The sequence below is a fragment of the Somniosus microcephalus genome, chromosome 18 (assembly GCF_052327205.1).
Source record: "Somniosus microcephalus isolate GS21.2 chromosome 18, FLI_Smic_1.0, whole genome shotgun sequence".
Classification (NCBI taxonomy): Eukaryota; Metazoa; Chordata; class Chondrichthyes; order Squaliformes; family Somniosidae; genus Somniosus; species Somniosus microcephalus.
This window is the reverse complement of record NC_141004.1, coordinates 12698947-12720113: the sequence shown is the minus strand read 5'-3', so window position 1 is coordinate 12720113 and position 21167 is coordinate 12698947. Positions and strand designations below refer to the sequence as shown.

The 21167-nt window shown below is 43.1% G+C and overlaps 1 protein-coding gene across 1 annotated transcript in view; it reads right to left on the bottom strand.

Moving 5' to 3' along the window:
• Positions 1-1650: 1650 nt before the first annotated feature.
• Positions 1651-21167, bottom strand: part of cttnbp2nlb (CTTNBP2 N-terminal like b) — a 102946-nt gene continuing 83429 nt past the window's right edge. The window contains exons 4-5 of the mRNA XM_086011048.1: positions 18441-18548; positions 1651-13646 (exon numbers count right to left, since the gene is read on the bottom strand). Of these exons, the coding sequence (XP_085867174.1) occupies positions 11937-13646; positions 18441-18548 (1818 nt within the window). The 3' untranslated portion in view covers positions 1651-11936. The remainder of the gene's footprint in view (positions 13647-18440; positions 18549-21167) is intronic.

Below are 21167 nucleotides of genomic sequence, written 5' to 3'. Positions count from 1 at the left end.
AAAGTTAAAATGAGCTCTCCAGGCTTTTAATATTTGTTTAGCAGTAAAAACCCCAGTTACACCTAACCCCTTTGGGCCTAACTTTTAGTGGGGCACTTAACAGTGTAATTACTGCGGAAGTTTTCGTCAGTTTCAATGATTTACGAAATTTTGCTGATTGCCGGTTCTATGGGGGGTGGGGGGCACAGCGCAGCCAGTTTCGGAGCGGTCATTGACAGACCGCAACTTCGGGATTTCCGCATGCGCCAAACCCCGAAGTTGCGGTCAGTTCCAAAAGGTGGAATCACGGCAAACGCTGCCAGTTAGCGGTCATCCTGACCGGAAATTCCGGAACGTGTTTAAACCTTGGGTCCCAAAGGAGAGAAGCTAGTGCCTTATCCACTGCACCACTCGAAAAGCTAGCAATTCTCTCACCTACTGTTCTACATCTCACAACTGAGTGGGCTTCCAGAAATTTGTAGAGGTAAAAATGTAAATCAGATACTAAACGTCTGATTTTGAAATCAATGGTCATTCCCCCCCCCCTTACATCTTTGTCTCCTGACTTGTAGGCACTAGCAATATTCCATCATGCTTTCAATGAATTCTCAGCAGCTTGCTCCACCCTGATCACTCATCAAAATTGAGCTGTACAGACTCGAAAGGTTCCAAGTTGGATCCCCAACTCTGCCGTGTTAGCTGAACTCAGGGATGCTCCCGAGTTAGGAATAAGGGTCAGGGAAAGAAACGAAAAAAATATATATAACTAGGTCCATGCCGATTCCCAGCAACCATCACCAGCTGGCAGTGTGCACACGTGGGCTTTAGCTGCGTGGCTCCTGCAGTTCAGCAGCTCGCCAACACTCACAATCAAGGTTCTCACACGAGGAATAGCCACATAGAACCCTGGAAGGTGCCAGATATCTGCGGAACTGTACTCCGGCAAAAAGCCAATGCCTTGAGGGAACAAAAGGAGAATACCGTCAATAACGAGAGAAGGGGGGGGGGGGGGGGCCAAGAAAAAAGGGAAGAACACATTTTAGCAAAGCAAGTATCTGAATTCAAGCCATGAACTCCACTTCCTGTTCCAATCCTATCCTAACTCTTGACAAAGTGTGGCACCTCTTATTCACATGCTGGTCCTATCCATCTCAGCAAGAACCTCTGTAGAGGCTAACCTGAAAGTGTATCAGCTGTATTCTGATCACAGCAGAGAAACTGATATTCAAGCACAAGGCGGTATGCACTGGTGATGGAAGAGTTGATGCGCATTTGCCAATTATCCCCAGTATGTTCGTGAATGGCATTCACTTCCCTACTTCTAAACGTCTGATTTGTTGACTTGAGCAAAACTAGAGGCCATCGATATAGATAGTCACCAAGAAATCCAATAGGGAATTCAGAAGGAACTTCTTTACCCAGAGAGTGGTGAGAATGTGGAACTCGCTACCACAGGGAGTGGTTGAAGCGAATAGTATAGATGCATTTAAGGGGAGGCTAGACAAGCATATGAGGGAGAAGGGAATAGAGGGTTACGCTGATAGATTTAGATGAGGGAAGACGGGAGGAGGCTCGAGTGGAGCATAACGCTGGCATGGACTGGTTTGGCTGACTGGCCTGTATCTGTGCTGTACATCCTTTGTGATACTACAACATAAATAAAACACAAGATTTCTTGGTAAGAATTTTCTTTTTATTGATTAATGGTATTTACCATCATATGCGAATATATGCACTTCCTACAATTTTTAAAATTTACAACATGCAGATTCAAAAGGCACTTAAAAGTTGCATTTTGAATTAGTTGAAGTTTCCCAGCAATACAAACAAAATCCTATTAGGGTCAGCAGCTTTGGATTTAGAAGTTTGTTAATGAAGTACAAAAAGGAATCACTCATTTACATGCATTTTTAGTCGTATAGTACATAGAATGTGAAAAAATACTGACTCCACTGTATCAAACAAAGTTTTATAGATTATAAATTATTAAAAAATATATTGCCATCATGTGCGATTTCTTTTGTTTTTTACACAAGAATATGAATTGGTCCAATCAATTATGCTGCAAGATGGAAGCACTACACTAGAAAATGTTGCATTGTGAATTAGTAATACAATAAAACTGGAAGCTATGTTAAAACACAAGTTACTGTACTTCAAAATGATAATGAGGAAGCACTGATGATTCATATTAAGCGCAGCCTGCACATTGATTTGTCATCGCCATACAGACGGACAAGTTTCCCACTTCATTCCCCCCCTCCATGTATTTCTCCCTCCCCCGTTTGAAAGTATGAACTTCTCGTTGATTTATCGGCACCCTCTCATATAATCACCCAAATTGCCATTTTTCATGTGTGGACCTAGACATGCTATTACACTGTTTGACTGCATAGGCCATCACTTTCAGACCCAATCCTGTCTTCACCAGATGCAAGGACATACACACACACACATCTATCAGGAAATGCTGAATAATGAACAGCTGGTAACCCCTCCCTAACAGAGGGAAGCGACTGTAGCACCCCAATTTCAATCAGCTACCTTACTATGCACCAGCGATCAAACCTGGCACCTTCCTGGTCCATATAGCGCAGCCACTCATGCCTTAACCAACTATGCCATCACATTAGGGGGGCGAGTGGAGAGATGGATCCTGAATGAAACCTGCAGATAATCAGTTCCAGCAATACACTAAGATTTTGTTTCAACACACGGCAAGAAGGCCAAAAACCTTCCTATTTTAACAATCATTCATAAACAATGGTGGAATCAGGAACGTTGCAGAGTTTTAGAATATCACTTCCCATATGCAAGAATCACTAAATACCCAGGTTGTCAAGACTCACCTGTGGAACGTTGCAGAGTTTTAGAATATCACTTCCCATATGCAAGAATCACTAAATACCCAGGTTGTCAAGACTCACCTGTGTGGTGGCAAACAAACCTTGGTATCAGCAATTCTTTCAAATGGAAAGATTACGATCAGAATCAGTTGACTCAAGATTTATTTTCTAAATGGGGAAAAAACCATGCTATTAACATCTTAAATTTATTTAGTAAATTAAGACCAGCAAACACACACCTCAAAGCACCGGGATAGTTCTGATTTACACTGGCAAAACTTTTCAATCTAGCTTTCCCTAAAACAAATGTACCAGCAGCTATAGTAGACATCAGATATAAAGCAACTAGTAATAAATAAATGCATCTGGTGCACTTGAGTTTCTGTGCTGTGGCACATTGCATGTCTTAGTGATGATGCCTGTAGGTGCAGCATACATCTGTCAGGTGAGTCTGCTGTGTTTGAGAGTAGGACAGTTTGTGTCGGTGACGGATTGGTCTGGTACAGTGGATGAGGTTGATCTGGTACAGTGGATGGAAGAGCCACAATATAAAACCAGCCTTGGCCTCCCAAGAGGATACGGTTGCTGTACAAATGAGACAGTACCAGTAAAGTGGTGTATACAATCTCGACAAATGGTGCCAACCCCTACATGTATCCCAGAAAAGCAAGCTATCATGGGGTGGGGGAATGTAGAGATTAAAAGTTCCAAAAACTCATCTGGAATTATTTAGTATCCCTTAGGATAGTGTACATGAAACATGCACCTTGTTTGTCAGCTGTTTGTATGTTTAGATAAAAGTTGTCTTTATCTACTGCACAATATCTGCTTTTATAGACATAATGGGGGAGAAATTGGGTGAGTAGCGCCTAAAGAGGCAGTCAGTGGCTGTAGCGCCACTGGCTGCGTCTCCCGCGATATTCAGTAGGGGCGCTAATGGTGGCGTTAGGCATTTGCGCTGCGCCGCCACCGATGACGTCATCGGTGTGCGCAGCGCCCCATTCGTGCCACGTTCGTGATATTTGGTAGCGAATGCCGCAGTTGCGCCGTTCGCTACCTGCGCCCGGTTCACGGGGCCTTACTGTGCCGGCAGCAGCGCAAGTTAAGGTGGAGGTGCGGGGCGGCCGCTTTTTCGGCGGCCGCCTGCCAGCACCTCCATCCCCAGCCTCCTAACCACCGCCCCCCGCGGCATTGCCGGCTGTTTCCCGAGAGCCCGGCACTTCTCCTTGGTGCCGGGCTCATTTGCCGGCACTCGCGAGCGGAGATCGCGCTGTTGCAGGCACCTCCCCCTTAACAGTGGAAGGCCTGCAGTACCGCAGCGTGCCATGCCGCAGCATGTGGCGCTGCGATAATCAGTTTCAGCGCCCTAAGAGGGACGCGGAGCGCCTCGAGCCTCACCCCGTGTCCCTTGAGGGGCACTGAAACTGAATTTCTGGCGATCGGTATCACTCCGATCGCTGCGCTAAATCCTGCGCTCAGGCGACTTTTGCGCCCCAACCCAATTTCTAGGCCAATGTATTTAATATACACACACTCACTAGATGTAGGAAAATGCATAATTCCAGCTACACAGTGTGGTTTATCACATTCTGGTATATTAAATTTACCAAATGTCAAGCATTTAATTTTAGTGTGTGTGCACAGCCCACATGTAAAACAAGGAATTGTTCTGTTTAAACATTTTACAAGAGGGCGTCCATCAGCTGTCTTTGTAAAAAAAAATCTAGTGGGATGGGTGAAAGAGGGGAATTTTCTTGGCAAACCTCAAAACAATCAGCTAAAGAACATCCTCAAATCTGAAACTGCTGACTGCCAAGGCCAGAGGTGTTTTTTTTTTTGCAGGGGGGCGGGGTGGAGAGGGGTAATAAATTTTAAGGTTCATTGCCTCAAGTTTCTCCAAGTCTATGCAGATTTTCTCGTAAAACAGTGATTTCAGTGGGACACAGTAGATAACATTAGCTACAAACCTGCAAATAATAGGCCAGGTTTAATCTGCACTCAGTAGTCTGCCACAACAGATTTCTAATGCAGTAAAATTAACATTAATTTTTAATTCATCAGTCGCGTTCAGTCCTTGCTCTTCCCACTCATCAAAAATCAAGAGCTGTAGTTCGTGTTTTATATTAACATCATTCCTATAAATTAACTTGAAGCAATCTGTAATTGTAAGGTAATCAAAGAAAGTAATTAGGTTTACAAGAAGCACAAGATCACTGACTCCGCAGATAGCAAAAGCAATCCTAGTTCTGTCTACACTGTTTTGCACTCATTGTTGGATGTAATTAATTGGACGACTGGACTCAATTCAACTGGCTTCCACGAGCAATTTACAGTGAATTGGGAGATACTGATTGGCTTAATTTCATTGGGGGGGGGGGGGGTCACCTTAACTGTTGCAGGGGCTCTGCAGCCATAATAAACTTATAGCCTATCCATAGAGTAATCTTCAATTAAAAAATAATTGATGCAGTACTTGTAGCCAATGTTCCCCCTAATTTTTTTTTAGGGTGCGTGGCCCCTATAAGGGGCTGCGCGCGACCCATTCAGTTTCATGCACACGCGAAACTTAACATTGAAAAAGCCGGTTCCAGGCTGCGTGGCCGCGCAGTTTATAGGGGACGTTGCTTGCAGCCCTACATTAGATGCCACTAGAACATTCAATAAGCTCTAAAGTGTACAATACTTCCCATCCACATTAAATGCGACCAAGAGCAGCACAAAATGACTACCAACTTTTGTCTGCTTGAACCCAAACTTTGAACACCTGAAAAAATGGATGCCTGAGTCTCCTAATTTCAGATGGAAACAGATTTGGCCAACTCTAGATATCAAAACAGATTTCTTTCAATTGAAAAAAGGCATTGCATTGTTTAGGTTGCTTTTCAAATTTTATATAATTAGCATGTGCACTGTAAAACTGCTCTTTGTGGAACCCATTGAATTGTTATAAAAAAAAACAAGCGCTATAAAGAATTAGATTATTGAGTATAGTGTATTTCCTGGTAAAATCTATTGCAGAAACGAAAGCAAACTCCTGTATTATAACACCAGTCACATGATGCCTTATTTCTTCTGCTCCTACATCACTATCTTCATCATCATTCTTTCACCTCACTATCTTCATCATCATTCTTTCACCTCACTATCTTCATCATTCTTTCACCTCACTATCTTCATCATCATTCTTTCACCTGCCTCACACCATCTTAATGCACTGCCACAGAATAGTAACAAAACCAAAAACTTTTTCTTAAAGAAATAAACTATAGATTATATAAATCAAAATGTGAAACATTTGGTGGCATATTTAAGGCAGCAATCACTATTCTGCCAAACTCCTTAAATTGCTCCACTTTCACTCCAACAGCTTGCAACGTCAGAAGTGTTCAACTGAATCACTATGCTGTAACTTATTGCCAGTGTACTATTATAAATATTAACACACTTAACTGTACTATACTGACCATAATCAGCTATTAATGCTCCTGTAAACTCAAAACCATTAAATCAGAATTGTTAATCCTTCAGTGTGGACATCAGTATTTACAACATGGAGTGCACTTGCCTCCAGGTCCTCACTCAAAGCTCATTCCACATGATCATCACTTTATATGAAGGACCTCCTGAGATTAGTCCTAAATTTGCCCTTCAACCTGAACCTGCCTCCCTTGTCCTACTGCCACAGCTTAACCTGTAGTGTTTCACATTTAGCATCTCAGTTAATATTTACTATCTTACATACTTCAATGAGGCCACATCTTAGTCACATTCTTTGAAGGCTTCTCAACTATACTAAAGAAAGGGTCATGGGAACCACTGAATAACATCCGCTCGCCACATTAATTGGGGCCAAGAGACACTCCACAGCAATACTGTCTCTCTGATTTTACCCTCACCACCAGTATCAGGTAGCCCCTCTACTTTGTGGAAATAAGTACCGAACAAAAACCATTAAAAAAGTGTCCTTGTTTTTTTAAAATGAACAAAACATTGATAGCAGAACATGCATCAAGCAATGAAGTGCTGCACCATGATCTAAATTATCACTCACATTATGGTCATAATGGACTATTTCCCATGTCCCACTGTGAATGATATATGTGTAAGTTCAGTGTACAGTGGTAGTTGTATAGTCACACGGTTGAATGACCTGGAACACACCAATCACAGCAAGTGAAGTCAATGTAAAGTCACAAAATTTCTGTTGACTGACCATGACAGTTTCTTCACGAGAAGTTCACAGCATACTGAGGTGCAATGGCAAAGCATGTTTTTTCTCTATTTAGGTTGGCGATATCGGAATTTGTCAACACATCCCAGAAACTAGCAGCTTAACCGAGAATTTGTATGACCCAAAATTCCTGGACCGGAGATCGTGCTCCAGAGACACAAGCTGAGCGGGGTGGGGAGGGTGTGTGGAATGTGGGGTGGGATACAGTTCTGCTAGGTCTCAGTCTCTCATCAACGCTGAGAAATTCTGACATCAGAAGAGGAGGCGGGATGATGTGAAGCTGCAGAAATCCCACCAGTTCGGCCTCAATTGCACCTCGTGCCAGGATGAAGATATCCTGGTGAAAGTGGGGTCCATGATGCTGCTTTTCTGGTGGCAACTGATCGCAAAGCAGTTGCTGCAGAATCGATCGTTTAAAAAAACAATCATAAAAAGTCCAAGAACTTTTTCAGCCCAGTTCACTCTCCTCTGGGAAAGGTGCTGCTTCGATATTCCTGCCCTCTCCGTCTCCCCCGGCAAACCACAGGCCGCACACCCAAGCAGTGCCAGAAATAGTACAGGCTGCTACCCACTTCATAGCAACGACCCATTCCTGAGATTTTGGTCGGGGCCGCAGCAGATTGGCGGCTGGGAGTCCCATCTTACTACACTTAAAGTGGCGGAGTGAGCCTCCTGAGAATACCCAGCCCATAGTCTTTATGGCCTTCACCATTATTGAGCATTAAAAGAAATCTGAAGTATACCTAACAGAAGAAAAATGGACACGCACGGATGATTAAACAGTGAAGAAGAGTTCCACACCAAGCATTAATCGATCATTCCCTTTTAGATGCCGATTGACACTTACACCACTATCTATTGTTTTAACAGTTATTATATTTTTCTATCTTCCTATATTTGCCAGGAGTAAGGATATTCTGGAATTCATCAATGTTCCTTTTTTGTTTAAAAGAAGAGGAAATATTTTAAATGGGACAAAATAAACTCAACCCCACCCCCAGAAAATAGTCAACTATAGGTACACAAGACAGAAAATCAATTCTTCATGATTTACTGACGGGATCAGATCTGGTGAAGAGAACATTATCACCTTTTAAATACAGCCAGGCATACAATTTCTAAACAATCAAGGCAACTCTCACCACAAAAAATTCCTGTAAATCTTTGAATATAATACATGTCCATGAAATATTTTTGGGGAGGAAAAGTGCATATTATGCTGGAAAATTTAATCTTGATCCTCAAGCATTTAAAAAATCTATTGCGGTTTTAAAAAAAGGACATTCATTCATTAATACACGGACTACATATAGTTACTTGAGGTGCTGATTTGTGTGGAATCAATTGCATAATATGAAGTTTGCTGTACTGCATGCTTGTAACTGCTGCAAGCAGCACCTGGTCTGGGATTGTGGATATATTCCCACGCTTGTTTGGACCCGATTATTTACATATGTCATGACTGGAACTATGTTCTAGGTGGCAGCTGATTGCACATTAGGGGAGGATATTGTTCATGCGACATATTAAAGTAATGGGGACACAGAAGGCATTTTTAAGAACATTAAATGTGCATCTAGTCACAGTGAGCTTCAAAATAGGTTTTGGATTATAATTCACTGATATTCCACTGACTATGAATTATCTGGGCCAGCTTCATCGTTGGAAATATATGGCAGCACAGGGCTGGAACGATCCATATACATCAGTATTTATCGTTCTATCATTATGCCTTTTTTCATGCTTTCACTGTTACTACATCTGATGGATTTGTAGTCTGTTGTATCTCTTCCAACTCACTGACCAACTCCTTGTTGATAGGAACTCATTCCTCTTTAGGGCCCAATCCCACTGGTTAACTGACTTTCATCAGTGAAAGATTTTTTTACCTGTTTCTAAAAGTTTAGTAACGCCAGCGACTGGTAAAAGTATTTTTCTCGCCTGGCTTGGCCTAGTTTTCTTTCTCACTTACCAAGCATCACACCTCCAAAAAGGAACCCTTTTAGAGTTTGAATGTGTCAGCTTGGTTCAGTTGGCAGCATTCTTGCAATTCGGTTGTGGGTTTGAGACCCACACCGGGAGTTCAAGCTACTAGTCTAATCTGAAAGTTTGTGCAGTACTGAGAGAGTGCTGCATTGTCAGAGGTGCAATACTTCGCATGAGGCAGTAAACCAAGGGCCCTGGCTGCCATTTCAGGGGCGTGCTAAAGACCCCGTGCCACTATTTGAAGAGGAGCAGGGAGCCCTCCCAGTGTCCTGGCCAATATTCTTCCCTTAACATTCATCTCATCGCTGTTTGTGGATTCTTGCGGTGTACAAAATGGCTGTCACGTTTGCTTAATAACAAAGTCACTGCACTTCAAGGTAATTCAATTCATCTGAAGACCTTTGAGACGTATCTGCAAGGCACAATAAGATGCTAGATAATTTACAAATCTTTCCATTTTAATAGTTGTACCAGACATTTCACCCTGAATTGCGTAATGTCCTCACATGGCTTCCTGGCTCGGAATTGGCAGGAACTAGGAGCAAAGATTGTGACTCAGATCTAGTAGAAAAAAAAACTTTTCACTGGAGTCTACAAAACAATGAATGAAATCTGCTGCAATACGCTTGCTGTAATTTTCTAATTTAGGTTAGAAATTACTGATACCACAGAGGTTTAAACATGATGGAAATTAATACCCTACTTGAAGTGCAGTATTTGTTAAGGTAAAATGGTGTAATCTTACACTCTAAAATTATTTAGTTTACCCTTGCCAATCTCAACTGTGGTTGCAAGATTAATTACTTTCTTGCATGGGGAAAAGAAAGCAATTTTCTTAAGGCAAGATACCATGGAACACTCTCATGAAGCTCCAACCTCAGTTATATAGAAAGTAGTAGAGAGCTAGGAACAAGCTCCCCCAGCATACTGACCAGTGGAAAAGTGCATGGCATAGGAAGACCCCAAGCAAATAGATATACTGTACATGCTTCTGATGGTGGGATATTGGAAGGAATTTTTTAAAAACTGCATTTTTAGAAATTCAATTAAAAAAGCCACACATTGCATCTTTTTACCTCTTGTGTATAATACACCTTGCACATACTATTGATTTCATCAGCTCACCATCATGCACTGGCCTTGTTTAGTTTAGTTAGAAGCAATGTTCCCTTTAAGCTGCGCGGCCATGCAGCACTCTGCAGCTCCCGCACAGCCGGCTCACCGACTTTTAAATAGGTAAAAGCGTGCATGTGGGTGGGATGGCTGTCGGTGTAGGGACTGGGTGCTAAGGGTTTGGATGATCAGCCATGATCTCGTTGAATGGCGGAGCAGGCTTGAAGGGCCGAATGGCCTACTCCTGCTCCTAGTTTCTATGTTTCTATGTGCGGTATTTTGAATGGGCCGCGCAGCCAAAAAAAATCAAAGGGAACATTAGAAGCAGACTATTTATTTTAAACAAGCCACTGGCAGTTTTGAATCCGTTATTGCTACATACGGTTGCTCAAAATCTATATGGCAAAGACCTGCTACTAGACGTAGGCGTACGTATGACTGAATGAGAGTAAGGTTTAATGGTGCCTTGTCTAGTGGGTATAAAACAGAATAATATTGTTTTGATCATTATGCAACCAGCATAACTGTGTTACAAGCAAATCAAAGAACTATTTGGATCTGCTGCTATGCCTGAAATATTATCCACACCTTCTTATAACCACAATGCAGACATTTGGCAATTAAGAAATCAAATCAGAGGAATGCAGCATCAAAAGTCCTAAACCACAGAGCACAAATTACTCGAATAGTCCAAGTCTCAAATGTAAAATAAACACTTCACCACTGACCCTTTACAAGCGCTCCCTGGGGTACTTTAGGTAACTTCATAGATAATGCAGTTTAAAAAAAAAAAAAAATTTTTAATTGAAGCCTCCACTGAACACATTATACTGCACTTAAAGGCCTGGAGTGCGACCATAAGTCAGGAGTAAAAAAAAAAAAAAAATCCTTTAACCACGACCAGGAGAATTATTTTCCAAATCATTATTGCAATACAATTGAGTGGTTGAGCTATTTTAGTCATGTGACAGGAAAAAGAATCCTGTGCCCTTTCCATTGGAGGAAAGATGTTCCTCCGATCTGTTGACTCTACCATTAAACCTCCCTCCCTTCAATTTACCGTTACCACCACCAAAGTGGTCTTCAGAAGATTGTCACAGCAGCAAGTGGTGAACACTACTATTCTGATCGACTTCCCAGAACAGTAAATATCCATTACACAAAAGTTGTGACCCGAGTTTTGGGCTGTAAAATGGATCGAAGCGGGTTTGCAAATTATGTTCTGTCCTGTGCATGACTCATCCCCTCCCCAATTTGTGTCAGTTTTGCAAAGTGTATCAACACAATTGTAACTCTACACATTACAGGTAGTGGAAACAAAGAGAATCGTCAGTCACTGGTTTATGGCAAATGGACAAATCAAACTCCATTTTTAATAAGTTTTGGAATTTCTAACTGTTTCGGGGAATTGTTATTGCGATTCCGCCCATTTATAATTATGGCCGCTAATGGTGACTGAATAAGAAAGTCTTTTATTATATGGGATTTCTACAGATGTTTTAGTAATCACATTCTGTTAATTCTTCCCTTATATCCCATAAACCAGTGGCTTGACATTAGTACTAAAAGGTCATTATATAAAACACTCGTTAACATGAACAGAAACACAATAGGGAATCTAAAATAGTTGCTAAAGTTGAGAAAATAAAATATAGCAAGGAGGATGTGGTACAAATACAAAATGCACTATAAATAAATAATAAACTATGATGAAATTAAGAAGCTCTTCATATATCTGGAATCAGAAGAAAAGCATAACTCACATTTGATTTCTACACAGATTAACTACTAGTTGGGAGAAGTATATCAATCTCTTTACTGGGCGGCGTGATCAAACTGTTATTCATGCCACACGTGTTTGGCAGGTCTACCGTAGTGCCACAAACGTCCATAGAAACTGCCGAAAGCTTCATGGAGGCTGTAGGATTTGGTTCGTTAGATAGCATCCCCACTGGTACAACCCGAACTGCACCCTCAGTCCCTTCCTCAGAGCCCATCACTGCACCACGGCCCAAAGAGGATTTCGATGAAACCTCCTCATGAATCCCTGTTTCCCGCCAGTTAAAAAAACGTGGCACAGAGTTGGAAGCACTTGGCTCGTTTTTAGCAGCGAGCCCAATTTGGGAAGGTCCACCGTCTGCGGCTGCTCTCCCCAGCGGATGCGGCGATGCAGGTGATTGCGCAAGGCCAGGCTTTTTAGGAGGAATTGGTGGAGGATTTCCTCGGTCCACTCTCGATATTGTTGGCGATTTTACACCAGGTGCCAATGGACTTTGTGGACTCGAGACTTTGCTGGAGGTTGGCGAGTGACTGGCATCACCAGTTGGCGTTTTCGGTGAACTACCCAACTGTCGATAGTCAGTACCAAAAGGGGAATTATTCGTAGTTTTAAGAGTGCCTGGCTGGCTTGTGAACCTAGAAAGGACTTGGGTTACAGTGTTACGAGCCAACTGTTTGGCAGTTGAACTGTCCGAGGTAGTGGGTGACAGATCCCTCGGGGGAGGACTCTGCAAGACACCGGTCTGCTGATCTTGCTCTGCCTGGGCTTGAAATTTAAATCGAGCTGCGTGAAACCTTTGATTCAGCCCAGCTTGGTAGGATGATTGGAAGCCAGAGCTGGGGCTTGCCGAACTAGTTAGTCGCTTAGTCAACACAGGGGATGAGCACGGTGAAGACGATACCGAGGAGGCAGCTGAAGAGTTCACTGTGTTGCCTGGAGAAAGCGAGGTGCCACCTGCGAAAAGTGGTGCCGCACCAGAGGCCATAGTTGCACTTCCATTTTCAACAATGTGCTCCGGAGATGGAGAAGCTGGTTTGTTTCCAGCCAAGAAAAGACTATCTGCTCCATTGTCATCAGTTGATTGATCATCACCATTATTGACCATAAATGCACTGCAATGGCCGTTTAGTTGTGGAGCAAGTGCAGATGGTTTTGATGACGTGCAGTGTCCATCTTTTACATCACTTCCATTTGACACTCCCACGTCAGAGAAATCTGTTTGGCATTTGCTTTTATTAGCCCCAGCCTCTAATGGCAGGCTTACCAGTGATTTTGGTTCATTCTCTACTACTTTAATGGAATTTGCTGTTCCATTTTTAAGCTCTTCAATAACTTGTTTTAAGTGTTCCACTTCCTCAGCGAGGGCTCGTGTCCGGTTTTCTTCCCGGTTTAGCTTTGCCCTCAGCTGCTCCTTCTCGGTGTCAAACTCGGAGAGCTGCTTCTCCATTTGGGCCTCCCTTTGCAAGGCTCGCCTCTGCTCGGTGGCCAACTCCTCCTCCAGTTCACTGCTTCTGGCCATCTCTCTCTCCAGCTTTAATTTCAGCTCCGTGGCTTTCTGCACTTCCTCTGCCGCCTTATTGGTTGCTTTTTTGCATTCTTTCACCAGCACGGTGGTCAGCTGTTTGTGTCGTGATCGCTCCTCCTCCAGCTGTGCAGACAGCTTCTTCTGATCCTTTTCCACCTTCTTCACCTGCGACTTTTCAAATTCTAGCTGGAAGAGTGAATTTTGGGGCAGAAGCAGAAAAAACATAAAATTATTATACTTCGAGCATTTGAGCTGCCTTCCGCCCAATGAAAAGTAATGCATCTTGTGCAGTTAAACTGGTATTGTTAGCAGAAGACCTGCACCACTGGCAAAAATCAAGTTCAAAGCAGAGTAGCCTTTCTGCTACTTATCACGAGGCTGCCGTTTAAAATTTAGGCAGACAAGCAAGCCACAGCTGCATCTTTCTGCTCATCTGCAGCTGACCCCATTTCACAGGCAGCTTGAGATATTGACAGATCCCACAAACTAAGCTGGAGAGGAGCAGGAACAGCTGGGAGTTAGAGGTTTGGTAGAACAACTCGAATTAAAATGCAGTATACTCTTTAAAATGATTTTTTTTTAGCTTTTTGAAAAATGAAAAGTCTTTTGCGAGAGGTTTCATATTTTGCTTTTTCATGTCCCATGCACCATTCATGGGCATTTGAAAGCAGGGCTGGACATCTCGATTTTAAATTTCATATTTACAAGAATAAAAACATGAAATGAAATGGTAACGAGTGTTTAACCAAGATACTAAAGAGTAATCAAAGCTGGACATGGCAATGCAGACAAGGCATCTGTTACATACAACATTGGAAGAGTCAGGCATGTGGCAGTGTGACGTAAGCTTAGTACGATAGCAAAATACTGCAGGTGCTGGAAATCCGAAATAACAACAGAAAATGCTGGAAAAACTCAGCAGGCCAGGCAACATCCGTGGAGAGAAATTAGAGTCAACGTTTCGGGTCAAAACCCTTTATCAAGACGTAAGCTTAGTTCTAGGTTGCATGATGATCATGATTATCAACAAGGAAGCACAATGCTCATTCCTACACTCCTGACTACATTAGACATCTCTAACAACCAAAACAGGTTCCTCTCTCAGCCTTTTAAGTCTCCCTGAAACTGCATGAGTTCTGACAACTAACCCAGTGTTAAAATTATGTTTGCAATTTTGGAATCGTTATGAAATCTGACCCACACTATAAATAGGCTGATTCAGCACCAATGAGAACTGGAAAAAATTACTTCATCACTTGCACTGGAAGGGTAAAGGAGCATTGCACAGACCTTGTGCTGCATCACACCAGCAGGTGGCTCAACATCAACCCAATGCACAAAAGGCTCAGTGAGGGGGCGTTACTCTTCTTTCTCAATGAATAATAATCAGTTGTCGCAGCAGATTCCCAGACTCCTGGAACTGCTGGTTGCATAGCAACTGGCCTGAGATCCAAAACAATTACATCACATAGCTTCGTGGCACAGCAATAAAATACACACACATCCAGCACATTTAGGCAAAGGATAGTTTTGCGGGGGGGGGGGGGGGGGGGGGGGGGGAAGGTTTTCTTCAGGGATAGATTTTTGGGGAATTTTTTGTTTTTTTTAATTAAAGCACAAACACCATCAAAACTGGACAACGATGTCTGCTCCAAAGTAGCTCCTCTTTAAAAAAAACGGAACACTTTTTTTTAATAAAGATCGCTGCCCTCCCTCCGCTTTTTCGTTAAGCACCATTTACATATTGATGAGGCAAACAAGATGCCTGGGCTCTGCACACCTATATAACCACCTGCTGAGAGATGTGGGAGTGTGGCCCGGGGGAACGGGCCCTTCATTTTGTTTTCTTTCCTTCACTTCTCCCTGCAGAGACTGCCTCAGTTCCACAAAGCTCTAGACTGATTGTTCATCACTCATTCAAGGTGCACATGCAGTGCAAGCTGGCTATAGGGAAAGTAAATAGAGCTTTACGTTGAATTGCAAAGACCATCAAGTATAAAACAAGGAGCACTATATTTAGGCTACATCTAGGTTGTGGGTTCAAGTCCCACTCCAGACACTTGAGCACGAAAATAAAATCTAGGCTGACACTCGAGTGCAGCACTGAAGGAGTCTTTTGGATGAGACGTTAAACCGAGACCCTGTCTGCTCTCTCGGGTGGATGTAAAAGATCCCATGGCACTATTTCGAAGAAGAGCAGGGGAGTTCTCCCCGGTGTCCTGGGGCCAATATTTATCCCTCAATCAGCATCACTAAAACAGAGTATCTGGTCATTATCACATTGCTGTTTGTGGGACCTTGCTGTGTGCAAATTGGCTGCTGCGTTTCCTACATTACAACAGTGACTACCAGTGCTCCCTGTAAGGTGCGCGGCCGCGCACTGCTCCAGGGAACCCGTGCAGCCAGCTTGCTGGCATTTCAATGTAAAAATCGCGCATGCGCGGTATTTTGAATGGCCCACGCAGCCCCTTAAAAGGGCCGCACACCCCCAAAGAAATGAGAGAATATAGGCGACTACACTTCAACAATAGCACTTCATTGGCTATAAAGCGCTTTGGGGCTTCTGATGGTCGTGAAAGGCGCTATATAAATGCAAGTCTCTGTCTTTTCCTGGAGTATTGTGCCCAGCTTCATTCCTCGTATTGGTAAAGGATGTTGAAGCTCTGGGGAACGCGCAGACGAGCGCAACCAGAATGACACCTAGCCTAATGGTTTGTACTTATGAGGACAGGCTTCAAGAGTTAGGGCTATCTACAGGCTTAGGGAGGATTTGACAGAGATTTTTAAAACAAGATTTACTTAGTCTGATTGGGTAGGCTATTTGAGATGGATAGGGACACAATGACTTGAGAGAATGTATATAAAATTAGTGAAGGTTAGATTAAATACAAAGAAGTATTGTTTTTTCGGCCAAGTCTCTGCTCTCTGACAGACTAGTCAAACATGCGGTGGGTATTGATCGACTACAGTCCTTTAAAGAGAAACTTGATCAGTTCCGGAATGAAGAAAACATTTCCAGTTATACAGAGCAAGTTGCTACTTCGCTGCAATTACGAGGAATTACAGACAACTGTGGTCTCATGGAGCTTGGCTTGCCTGCCCTAAGAGTCAGAGAAATTTCTCAAACTTTTCCCTGAATTGGCTGCAAGTTCTTTCCCTCTCCCCCTCCCCCCTCTATGCCTCACCCAGGAGACCGTGGTTAGAGGGTTTTTCCAATGGTGTATATGATTGCATCATGTCTAAATGTGGTGGGTGTGATGGGTTTAGTAGCCTTTTTGTGTGTTCATATGTAATGGGTTAGTCCAGATCGTAAGCTTGCTTTAAGAGAATTTGGTAAAAGATGTTTTCTAAACATACAGTAACGTCAATATGTAAGTAACAGCACACAGTGATTATGAAGACCAAAAATCAAAGCAATTATAAATGCAGAAATAACATTTATAGAACCAAGACACGTCCTTTCATTTGTATCACCAGACTGTTTGAAACCTTGGTGCCCTGTTCAACCCCGAGCTGAGCTTCTGACTCCATGTCCTCTCCATCACAAAGACCGCCTACTTCCACCCCCGTTACATTGCCCACCTCCGCCCATCTGCTGTGAAACTCTCATTCCTGACTTTCTCATCTCCAGATCAGACGATACGAATGCTCTCCCGTCAGGCCTCCTATCCTCAATGCTCTGTAAACTTCAACTCATCCAAAACGCTGCTGCCCGTATCCTATCCAGCACCAAGTGCTGCTCGCTCATCACTCTTGCCCTTGCTGACCAATTAGATCCCGGTCCTCCAACTCCAATTTAAAATGATCGTCTTCATGCTTAAATCTCTAACTTCCTCCAGCCCCACACCCTCCCTTCCAGAGGGGTGTTCTTCCGACTCTAGCCTTGTGCATCCCTCCCACCCATTGTCCCACAACTGCCTGGGCCCCACGCTGTGGAATTCTCTCCATAAATACCTCCGCCCTTTCAGTTCCCTCTCTTCTCTTCCAATAGGACCCTCCTTAAAATCCACCTCTTTGACCAATCTTTTGGTCACCCTCCAAATAGCTTCTTCGGCTCGGCGTCCATTTATGCCTGATTACGTCTTTATGAAGCATGTGGTACATTTTTCTCATTAAAAGCACTATATAAATGCAAGTTGTGGTTGTTGCCGTAGTAAAGCTACTTGAACTGTTTTTGTTATTTGTTGAACCAATCAGTAAAATCCAATGCCTAAAGTATCTTTAATTTTCCAGATATCTTTTGCCACAATTTGGCTCAGCATTTGAAATCCACAAAAATAGATTGAATGGAGCTGCAGTTATATCCTCAAGAGGACAGCCACACAGATGAAATGCTATTCTTGTAGGACAACAAACTGGCAATATGCAGGTTGGACCATGCAAGACTTTTCCTTTGGTGTTTTTAGATTCCAGATGCTGCTTTTCCTTGTCCAACTTGCTGTAACCAGGCCCGTCCCAATAAACAGGAGCTTGAACAAGTTTGAATGCTACCAGTTAATTAAATAAATCTGGAATAAAAAGCTAGTGTCAGTAATGGTGACCATGAAACTACCGGATCGTCGTAAAAAACCCATCTGGTTCACCAATGCCCTTTAGGGAAGGAAATCTGCCGTCCTTACCCGGTCTGGCCGGTATGTGACGCCAGACCCACAGAAATGGGGTTGACTCTTACCTGCCCTCTGAAATGGCCCAGCAAGCCACTCAGTAGCACCAAACTGCTACAACGAAGTATCACAGACTGTAGCGGTTCAAGGCGGCGGCTCACCACCACCTTCTCAAGGGCAATTAGGGATGGGCAATAAAATGCTGGCCTTGCCAGCGACACCCACATCCCATGAACAAACAAAAAAAGTCACTGGGTTATCAGCAAAAAATAAACGACGTGTGAATCTTTTTGTTCTCAGAAATACAAGGGGATCGGATATGTTTGTTCAAATAGGATTAATACAAAGGAGACACGCAGGCTAAGATTCTTTCTACCTGTTGTGTCAGTCGCTCACGTTCCTTCTCCAGCATGTAGGTCACATCATCCCCTTCAGCCGTGTCCTGGGCATGTCTTCGCTGCTCCTCTTCCAGGTCCAGAATAACCTGCAAAAACCCATTAACCTCAGTCACCGAACAAACAGCTCATGAAGACTTTCCAAATGTATTATTTTAGCTGCTTGCATTTTCTGAAATATCCATCAACTATATGTCTTATACCAGATTCAACAGAAACTTTGTGGTTACAATTTTACATGAACATCTCAAACCCCGATTCCACAATTTGCTCTCTACCATATTTTCTAAAATTGTAGTCACTGTTGTAATGTAGGAGGGGCCAATTGGCCTACTCCTGCTTCTTATGAATCGTGGCAGACAATGTACACACAGCAAAATCCCACAAAAAGCAATGCGATAACGATCAGATAATCTGTTTTAGTGATGCTGGCTGATAATGATTCTGCATAATATATTACATATATTTTAAAGGATAGATTAGGGTTGAATTAGACTTCGACAGGACTCTTTGGTTTTAAGTTTATATGTAAATTTAGAAGACACACTCAGGTCAGCAACCATGCATAATTTAATAGCGATTGGAGCCAGATCTAGTCACTTGCTTGCGTCCAGCAAACAATTAACATTCCTTCTCACCTCCCTTCCAGTGCTGAGACATGGTCGGCATCGAGCACTGCAGGCCAGTTTATCGAAGGTTAGGTGTAGGGCAAAGCTCCTTTCACCATGCCCCAAAGTGTCTCAACTCGTCAGAAAGACACCCTCTGCTGTATCAGCGAGACATTTTTCCATTTCCCACACCGGCCACTTTCTCTGACTGAGTCTGCTGATTAAGTACTAATTAGGAGCAGAAATCCTTTTTGCCTGCAGTCATGTTTATCTCATCAGTTTTAAGGCCAGGTTCCAGCGATAAGTGCCTAACTTATTGTGCCATCCTTTCCTTGTGTTTATCCTCCTTTGCCTGAGGTATTGCTCTAAAGGAATTGAGTACTGTAACTACTCTTGTTGGCAGCTACTTGCATTGCAATTTTACAACCAACTAAAAATGGAAGTTAAAAAAAGACTAATTTCCACTCAACTAGTACTCCCACTGCCCTATTAGGGCTGCTGTTTTCAGTGCTGGTGGGGCTGAGCAGATGCAGATGGGCTTTTTTGGCCACAAGCTGTTTCACAGCTGTGGGACAGTGACCAACGCAATGCTACTCCAGCTGGGTTAGAGATTGCATCACCTCCGCTCACCCAAAAAGAGTGTTAAAAATAAAAATTACAATCAAAATTTAAGCAAAATGCTCCATTAACCATTTGCCATATTGGGTTATGGTATTATGAAATGTATGTATGAACTAATGTACAAGTATTCAGCAGCTTTTTGTGCTCAACGTTTATTCTATTGCAAATTCCGACATCAAATGAACATTTAAGGCCAATATACTGTATAGTGTTAGGTATTCTGAACATATCATTAGTGCCATATTATATCCTTAGAACACACCCAGCCAGCTGACAAGTTATGTCTGCTAGTACGAGGTTGAATTTAAAGTAAGTCTAGTAATTTCTAAAATGTTTCCATGATAACACCAGTTACTGTAGCAGCGGAGTGGCAGTGGCCACTTACAATTCTAATGTAAATGTGCCATGGAGGGGGAGGGTGAACAGTCAGAGGTCGTGGTTCACATTGGTACCAACGACATGGGGAGAAAGAGGGATGAGGTCCTGCAACAAGAATTTAGGGAGCTAGGTAGCAGATTAAAAAGCAGGACCTCAAAGGTTGTAATCTCTGGATTACTCCCGGTGCCACGTGCTAGTGAGTATAGGGATAGGAGGATAGAGCAGATGAATGCGTGGCTAAAGAGTTGGTGCAGGAGGGAGGGCTTTAGTTTCCTGGATCACTGGGTCTGCTTCTGGGGAAGGTGGGACCTGTACAAGTCGGACGGGTTGCACCAAACTAACTTGGCAGGGGGATGGGATATGGAGTGGAGCTATAGTAGGGGGTGATGCACAGCCAAATATAGAGGAAAAAACAAATCAGCCTGGAAGGCAGAGAAAATATGTAATGGCACAAGGGAGTATGGCAAGCCTGGATGGCATTTATTTTAATGCAAGGAGTCTTGCGAGTAAGGCAGATGAATTGAAGGTGTTGATGAACACATGGGAGTATGATATTGTTGCTATCAGAGACATGGTTGAGGGAGGGGCAGGACTGGCAGCTCAATATTCCAGGGTATAGAATCTTCAGGCAAGACAGAGGGGGGGGGGGGGGGGTGTAAAAGAGGAGGGGGTGTCGCAATATTAATCAAGGAGTCAATTACTGCTGTAAGGAGGGATGATATCTTTGTGGGTTCCTCTAATGAGGCCATATGGGTAGAACTTAAAAAAAGGGGACAAGCACTTTGGGGGCCTATAGTACACTCCCACCAAACAGTCAGGGGGAGATAGAGGAACAGATGTGTAGGCAAATCTCAGAAGTGTAGAAATAATAGGATAATAATAGTAGGGGATTTCAACTTCCCCAATATTAACTGGGATAGTCAGGAGTGTGAAAGGCTTAGAGGGTGCAGAATTTTTAAAGTGCATCCAGGAGAGCTTTTTGAGCCAGCATGTAGAAAGTCAGACAAGAGAGGGGGTGGTACTGGACCTAATTCTAGGGAATGTAGCCGGGCAAGTGGTAGAAGTGTCAGTAGGAGAGCATTTTGGTGACAGTGACCATAA